The sequence below is a fragment of the Leopardus geoffroyi genome, chromosome A3, assembly GCF_018350155.1.
Source record: "Leopardus geoffroyi isolate Oge1 chromosome A3, O.geoffroyi_Oge1_pat1.0, whole genome shotgun sequence".
Taxonomy (NCBI): domain Eukaryota; kingdom Metazoa; phylum Chordata; class Mammalia; order Carnivora; family Felidae; genus Leopardus; species Leopardus geoffroyi.
Genome location: NC_059336.1, coordinates 969,125 through 977,204, shown reverse-complemented (window position 1 = coordinate 977,204; position 8,080 = coordinate 969,125). Strand labels below are relative to the sequence as shown.

At 57.8% G+C, this 8,080-nt stretch overlaps 1 protein-coding gene across 5 annotated transcripts; it reads right to left on the bottom strand.

Moving 5' to 3' along the window:
• Positions 1-223: 223 nt before the first annotated feature.
• Positions 224-6,004, bottom strand: LOC123579874. Of its 5 annotated transcripts, none has more exons than XM_045443997.1 (4): positions 4,287-5,749; positions 3,564-3,745; positions 1,843-1,942; positions 224-1,708 (listed from the first exon to the last, which is right to left on the bottom strand). In XM_045443997.1, the coding sequence occupies exons 1-4, from the start codon at positions 4,389-4,391 to the stop codon at positions 1,223-1,225; spliced, it is 873 nt and encodes a 290-aa protein (XP_045299953.1). In that variant the 5' UTR covers positions 4,392-5,749; the 3' UTR covers positions 224-1,222. The 5 variants fall into 5 exon arrangements, 2 of the variants coding, with proteins under 2 accessions (XP_045299953.1, XP_045299954.1); XM_045443998.1 differs by having other exon boundaries at positions 3,576-3,745; XR_006702988.1 differs by lacking the exons at positions 224-1,708; positions 1,843-1,942; positions 4,287-5,749 and adding an exon at positions 5,950-6,004 and having other exon boundaries at positions 2,375-3,745.
• Positions 6,005-8,080: the final 2,076 nt, after the last annotated feature.

Genomic DNA, 8,080 nt, shown 5'->3' with positions numbered 1-8,080 from the left:
GGCCGCTGGAGTGGAGGGTCCCCTGCAGGAGGCTGGAGGGCTCAGCTGACACCAGAGGCCGGCCCCAGGGGACATAAGAAACAGCTTCTCGGGGGTCCGTGGGGAAGGTGGGCACCCCCACTTTGACCACCTTTGGGACCATTAAAAAAAACTGTAAGACTTAAAAGAGATAAATAGTACAAATCTGACTCCGACTAAAATTAATAAAACCAGAAAACAACAATAGAAATTAAGATTCCCCAATTTAATGAATCTCTTTGAGCCACGGGACCGGGACCAAGTGCACCCTGGGGATGAGACAGCGTGGGCGTGGGGACCCCCGTGGCCTCGGGCTCCGTGGTCCCAGGCAGAATAGAACAACATGAACGGTTCAGGCTGTCCAAACCGCTCAGGAAAGGAGCCGCCAAAGAAGGGCCTCGGGGGCGGCGGAAGCTGGTGCGTTAGGGGGGCTGCAGGGCTGCCGACCAAGAACTGACCTCGGGAAGTGTGTAGAAGCAGTGACCTGGCCGCCACCTGGTCACCACACGGGCTGGCCGGACAGCACTCAGGTGTCATCGGGAGAGCAGAGCGCGGGCCCAGCTGGCAGCCACAGCCTCTCTGCCCGGCGTCCAGCCCAGCAGTCAGGCTCTGTGCTCCTGGGGACTCCAGCCACGTCTGGGAACGACCATCCGGCAGCCACAGAGAGGACCCGGACGCCTGACGGTAACCACAGCCTCCGTCTGGCACGCAGCCGGGGAGAGGGGAGCACGGTCCTACCCAGGAGGTCGTACCCAGCCGGGGCACCCCGAAGCAGCGTCCACCCGCTTGGGCTCAGCGACGGGCTCTCACCGCTGGCCACCAGGACACTGGCTCTCCCGTCTGGGGCCTGGGCGGCGGCATTTCAAAACCTCCCGGGTGACTCCACCCCAGTCAGAGTTCGGGGCTACCGGTTCCAGGCCAACGTCTCGGTCCCTCGTGCACCAGGCGGCCTTCCACGGTCTTTGTCCACCGTCACCACTGTCTACGGATCAGAAGGGGCCCTGGGGGATGTGTCATCTCCTTGGGCTTTGCCCATCAGCAGGAGGTGACGGACACACTGCTGTTGGCACCGTTCCCCTCCGGATACGGGAAGCGGCGGCTTCGGTCACGTCCCCACATTCTGCGACACTTCTCCCCTCCAGTGCGGGATCTTCTTGGTGACGCGCTGCCGACGAGGGCAGTGTGCGCTCCGCCCGAGATCGGTTCACGCAGCTGCCCTGTGTCCCCCCGGACGGCTCGCCCCGGGGGGACCAGCCCCGGGAGAGTCCATGGGGCGAGGACCTGGGGCCGCCCGCCCACTCGGCGCGAGCGGGCCAACTTGGGGACCCTCCAGCCCCCGTCCAGCCTGCAGGTGGCCCGGGCCTCGGCCGACGTCTCGGCCACAACCTCTGGAGAGACCCTGAGCCAGACAGCCCAGCTCCCGAGGCCCTGACTCACGGACGGACGCACGCCGTGAGATGAGGGGGTCCTCGTTCAAGCCAGCCAGCTTTTGTTTCGCAGCAGCAGACAACTCGGCCACCAGAGAAGGGAGTGACTGCTCGTGATCGGTCAGGCTCTGCTGACGTGCGGGAAGGACGAAGCCTGAGCTCACGGCACGGTGACGGGTGTTTCCAGGGCTCGGCCGTCTTGAGAGCTTCAAGCCCTGTGGAGGGCTCGCTCGAACCCTGTCCGCACAGCGCCGTCTCTGAACCTGCTAGTCCGCAGGCGGCGGCGTGAGGCATTCAGAAGGCGCCACGGACGGGCTGGTGGGGGCACGCGCCTGCCCCGGCCGCACTGGCCCCGACCAGCGGCGGGGAGGGGCTCCTGGCACCCGCATCTCCGCACCTGCCATCTGCCACCCCTACAGCCTGCTGTCGTGCTCACGGTGTGCGAGGTCCCCGCGGCCGCACACAGATTCGGTTCGTGACGAGTGTGAGTCCTCATCCTGAATAAAATAGACGAAACATCTTTAAGTAAACTTGGTTCTTTAAACGAATTTTTTCTAAAAGATTACTCGCTTATCTTGAGAGAGAGAGAGAGAGAGAGAGAGCAAGTAGGGGAGGGGCGGGAAGAGGGGACAGAATCCCAAGCAGGCCCAGCACTGTCAGCACAGAGCCCGACGTGGGGCTCGAGCCCACGAACCGTGAGATTATGGAGCCGAAATCAAGAGTCAGATGCTCAACCGACTGAGCCGCCCTGGCGCCCCGTAAGTAAATATCTTAAAGTAGCTTTATTGGGGGGCACCTGGGCCGCTCAGTCGGTTGAGCACCTGACTCCGGCTCAGGTCATGATCTCACGGTTCGTGGGTTCGAGCCCCACGTCGGGCTCTGTGCTGACGGCTCGGAGCCTGGAGCCTGCTTCGGATTCTGTGTCTCCCCCTCTCTGCCCCTCCCCTGCTCGTGCTCTCCCTCAAAAATAAATATTTAAAAAATTTAAAGTGTGCAAGTCAAAGTCTCAGGGGCATCACGGGCTGTGCAGCCACCGCCACGACCACGTCTGGAGCACGTTCAGCTCCGCGGAGGGAAACCTGGTGCCCGTTAGGGCTCACTCCCCAGCGCCCCCGCCCCAGCCCTGGGCAACTGCTAGTCGACTTTCTGTCTTTGTGGACTTTTGCCTATTCTGGGCATTTCCCATACACGAGATCAGACCACGTGCGTGCGTGAGTGTGGCTTCTCTCACGAGCGTCGGGTTTCAAGGTTCATCCGCGTGGTAGCGTGTGTCTGTGCTCCGCTCCCCTCTATGACCTCGTGATACTCCTTGTGTGGACGGACCCTCGGGTTGCTCCCCCCTTTCGGCCGTGGTGAGGCGTGCTGGCGTGCCCAGCCGTGTCAGGCTCCGAGTGAGTGCGGCCTCCGCTTCTCCCGGGCGCACGCCCCCCGCAGGCCTGCAAGTTCACGTGGCCACGCCGGATTTAATACTTCTTGGGATCCTGCAAACTGTCTCCCGAAGCAACCACTGCATTTTACGTTCCCACCGGCAACGCGTGAGGGTCTCATCCGTCCTTCCGAAAACTTGCATCGTTAACAAGAAGTCGTTGAAAGGAGAGACGCGTGTTCAGCGTGACAGAACACAGCCCTCTCACGCCTCGCGCACCGTCACGGGCACCTGCAGGTGTGAGGTAGGGGGCCCTGCCGTCCCCAACATCCACGCTCACACGGAAGACGGCCCGACCCGGCTGGAAAGGCGGAGAAGCCCACTGACGGCACTGACGCCTGCCCTGTGCCGACCACACAGAATGGAGGGACCCGCTCCCAGAGGGGGCCCGACACACGGGGCTCCCGCCCCCGGCCAGCTCACAGACGTCACATGCACACCCGTGGAGACGTGAGCGGCCGTGCCCCAGATGCCGCCGTGCCCCTGAGGTGGCGGCCAGCATCCCACACGCTCTCCTGCAGGTGCCCGTGTGGGTTTGCAGACGCGCACAGCGGCCGTGGGCCTCCTGCGGACGACAGCCTCAAACTCCCGCCTTGTTCACGCCACCGTGTCTGATGCAAACACGACGGGGCAGGGTAGGAGGTGTTCTCGGATCTGGAGAGCGACGCTTTCCCTCCAGGATGTGCTTATACCTTGACACAAACCTCCTGGAGAAAACGGTGGATTCTGGGCTCTGCGGGCCACCAGCTGCTTGAAACCAGCTTCGGCACAGACTGCAGGTATTGGCAACACCCGAAGGCAGGGCCGCTGGGCAGGAAGGCACAGCGTTCACGGCCCAAAATGTCCAGGGCTTCGCGAGCTCCAGTGGAAAAAACTAAAAGAAAACAATCAAAGTTAGTGAAAAGACAAGCCGCAAACCATGAGAAAATACAACCGAGGACTCGTATCTAGAATTTCTGAAGAATGCTCACGGGGCGCCTGGGTGGCTCAGTCGTCTGAGCGTCCGACTTCGGCTCAGGTCATGATCTCACGGTTTTTGAGTTCGAGCCCCGCGTCGGGCTCTGTGCTGACAGCTCGGAGCCTGGAGCCTGTTCGGATCCTGTGTCTCCCTCTCTCTCTGCCCCTCCCCCACTCATGCTCTGTCTCTCTCTCTCTCAGAAATAAACATTAAAAAAAAAAAATGTATAAAGAATGCTCACAACTCAACAGTGAAAAAACCCAAACAAGCCAGTTAGAAAACAGGCAGAGGACATGAGACTTCTCGCCAAAGAGGAGGCACGGATGGGAGGTGGGCGCCGTCGGCCGTCAGCGTGCAAACAGCACACCCGAGGGACCCTCCGCCCCTCAGGATGACTGCGCAGAGCGTAGGGACATCACCACATGCCGGCGAGGGCGTGGAGAGGCCGGTCCCTCACCCGCTGCCGGTGGGAACGCCAGCTAGAGCAGCCGCCCCGAGGAGCAGCCCGCAGGAAGAGCCTGCCCCGACCACACGGCCCCGCCACCGACTCCTGGGCATCCATCGCGGAGAAATGGAGACTTGGGTCCACAGGAAAACCTGTGCACAATCATCCTGACAACTTCACTCGGAACGGGCAAGCTGGAAACCACAAAAATGTCCTACGAACACGCTGCGGTCCGGCCAGACCACCGTGGGACACACTCAGCAGTAAAAATAACCGTCCACACGCACAACGCCCTGGCTGGGTCTCTGGGGCATCACACCAAGCGAATGGAGCAGATCGCAAAAGGTCACACACAGTATGTTTCCATTTATAGAACATTCTTGAAATGACAGCATCCCCGAGTCGGAGAACAGATTCCCGGCGGCAGGGGTGAGGGCGCTGCAGCAGGAGGCGGGTGGGAGGGGAGACCGGGAAGACCGGTGGGAGTCTTCCTCCTGAAGCAGACCTGAGTCTAGCTCGTGGTGGCCGCGGGGACCCGCCCGTGTGACCAGCACCGGAGAGCTAGACGCGGGGCTTGCCCGGTGCACACCACGGCCGTGTTACATAAGATGCCACGGATGGCGTTCGTGGGGACCTCCGCGCTCTCTGGCTTGGCAACTTCCTGTGAATCTGTACTTATTTCCAAGTAAAAAGTATTTCTTTTAAATGACACCAGGCATTGCTTTGCTCCCGGCAAGTTAGACCCGAGCCCGTGGACGTGTTTGTCATGAGAAGGGTTTCTGCGGCTGTAATCGGAGCGCACGGTTGTTCTGGAAACCACTAGTCCAGTATCGTTTTATCTCACGTTCAAAGTTATGAAAAAGCCTCATTGTCATAACAGCAATTTTTAAATCCGTGTGCACAGCAAGACGGCCAAGGGCAGTAGCCTTGCGGAGAGAGGCAGGCGGGGAGGCTTGGTGTCGGCGGCGGAGGTTTCTAGATGCCCTCCTGCACAACCCAACACGATTAACCCAAAATAGACCTCAGACACGGGGGGCGGGGCGCTGGGTCTGCAAAGACCCAGCCTGACGCGCGGAGCCCCACACCCGCCTGAGGACACGCAGGCGAGGGTCCCCAGCCACGCTCGAGTGTGCTAACACGCAGCCGCGCGACGCTTCTGTCTCCGCCGGCCGCGGGGCGAACGCTCCACTCCGCCAGGCTTCGCTCTGTGTGCGGAGGACAAATATTCCGGGAACTGTGTCCTCACTGATTTTTCACATCTATCTGTGCAGCCGCCCGGGCTGGAGCCATCATTATCTTGCTGGAGCAGCTGCCGGAATATTAACAAGACGCGGTGGTAACAAGCGCAGTATAATTAGCGCTCCTCGCCGCGGTGAGTGTGCAGTTTCCACGGGGGACAACCCTCAGTGCGTCTCTGCGCGGCTGTAATCGGCGCAGCTCGCTCTCCTGCCTCACCCGCCCGCCGCCTCGGAGGGCCCGCCGGAAGCAGCCCAGGTCACGGCCGGCCGAAGGCAGGTCCCTCCGGGGCCCCGCCCACCGACTCCTCCCCCGCTCGCTCGCCCCCTCCGTGGTCGCGCCGGCTGCGCCGCCGCCCCCGGCAGAACTTTTCAGAAGGTCCGCCCGGTCCCGGTCGCTCTGAGCCTCCAGCAGCGACTCCATTCGCCAGATCACTCACACTGGTATCTTCTGAGAGCCCACGGTGTGCCAGGCTGGGACTCGGTGGGGGGCCATCGCCACCCCCGCCGGTCCCCAGGGACCCCCAGCCCTGCACCGGGAAGCCTGTCTGCTCATAGCAGAGCTGGACTAGCCCCGGGAAGCAGAGAACTGCCCACTTGGGGAGACGGGGGCCTGACCTGGAGGCAGGTGAGGGCGGAGCCCAGGCCGGGATGGGCGGTGCTGGGGAACTCGGCGGGCTCCCTGGAAGAGGAAGACTTTCAGTTGCTACCTCCAGGCAGCATGCCTGCCACAACCCAAGCTTTTGTCAAGGGCTTCAGGAAGGGACGCCTTGAGCCCGCTGGGGCGGCAGGCTTCTGTGGATGCCCCTTAGCTGCCTGAGGGAGCTCCCTCTACCCCTAGTCTGCGAGAGATTTCACCACGAGTGGGTGTCAACTTTTGTGAGTTTTTTGTCTGTATTTAGATGATCATAGATATTTCCCTGCCATTCTGGTAAGCTGGTAAAATACATTGATTTGTTTTAGAATATCGACCTAACTTTGCATTTCAGGGATAAATAATGCTTGGACATGATCCGCTCTCCCCTCATTATATGGCTGGATGTGGCTTGTTAGCATTTTGTTAAGGAATTTTGTGTCTCCCCACTCATAACAAATATTTGGCCTGTCATCTTGCTTACATAGAATACCTTTGCCAGGTTCAGGTGTCAGGGTCACGCAGGCCTCACCCGACTGGCTCACAAGGGCCGCCGTGCAGCGCGTCTCTTCCCGACGTGACCGTCGGTGACTTCAAGCCAGCCTCGGCACGGTACGTAGGTCACAGACACTACCCGTCAGGCCCCGGCACGCCCCCAGAGCTAGCTGTCGCGCATTCACCGGAAAACCCCTAGCAGGCCTCACAAAACAATTTGCACCCTCTTTGTGGTAAGATTTTTAAAATTCTGAATTCATTTCCTGTCATAGAGGCAGGGCTGTTTGCATTTTTCCATTTCTTCTTGGGTCAGTTTTGTGCAGCTGTGTTTTTCAAGGGATTTTCCGATTTTATCTGTGTCACCTAAGGGACTGCTATAAAGTGCTCATAACACCTATTCCTTTAATGTCTACAGAATTATTCCTGAAGCTGAAAATCTGTGGGGGGTTTTCTTAATCACTCTTGCTGGGTGATTATCAATTTTACTAACCTTTTCAAAGACCCAGCCTCTGGCTTTGCTGATTTTCTCTATCGTTTTGCCTGTCTTCTGTTTTATTGATGTCTATTCTCATGACTATTATTCTCTTCCTTCTACTCATTTGGAATTTAACTTGTCCTTATTTTTCTATATTCTTAGGTGGAAACTGAAAATAATTGATTTTAGACCACGTCTTTCTGCTTTTCTGCTCCAAGCACTTAAAGCTTTCCTCTACGCACCATTCCAGCTGTACCCCACAGCTTCTGACGTGCTGTATCTTTATTTCATTTCGCTACAAACATTTCCTGGTTTCCTTATGATTTCTTGGTCCCATGGGAGATTCATAAGTTTACTGCTTAATTTCCAAATATTTGGGCTTTTCTGAATATCATATAGCTCTCTAATGAAATTCTATTGTAATAATAGAACATACTCCTTTAAAAAAAATTTTTTTTAACATTTATTTACTTTTGAGAGAGAGAGACAGAGCATGAGCAGGGGAGGGGCAGACAGAGAGGGAGACACCGAATCCGAAGCAGGCTCCAGGCTCCGAGCTGTCAACACAGAGCCCAGTGCAGGGCTCGAACTCACAAACCACAAGATCATGACCTGAGCTGAAGTTGGACGCTTAACCGACTGCGCCACCCAGGCACCCCTAGAACATACTCTTAAAGATTGCAGTCTTTTGAAATGTATTGAGAATTACTATAAAATGTGCATCTTCTAGTTGTCGGATGTCGTGTCGAGTTGGCCAGTGGTGTTGTTCATACCCTGAGTACCATTACCCCCTCTTTGCGTATTTGTTCTTTCCCAGACTCAGAGAAGAGCGTTAAAAACTCTGGCTAAGACTGCGGGTTTGTTGATCTTCCGTGATCTTCACTGATCTTCCGTGATGTTGACTTTGCTTCACGTGTTTGGAGTTCTGTTATTGGATGCTGCATGCTTGTGATTTATGTCTTTCTGG

Coding starts and splice junctions, on each gene's coding strand:
- LOC123579874 (XM_045443997.1), bottom strand. CDS start 4,391: ATGGATGCCCAGGAGTCGGTGGCGGGGCCGTGTGGTCGGGGCAGGCTC. Junction 3,746..4,286: donor GGCGTTCCCACCGGCAGCGG/GTGAGGGACCGG, acceptor GTTTTCTTTTAG/TTTTTTCCACTGGAGCTCGC. Junction 1,709..1,842: donor GTAGGGGTGGCAGATGGCAG/GTGCGGAGATGC, acceptor GCGGACTAGCAG/GTTCAGAGACGGCGCTGTGC.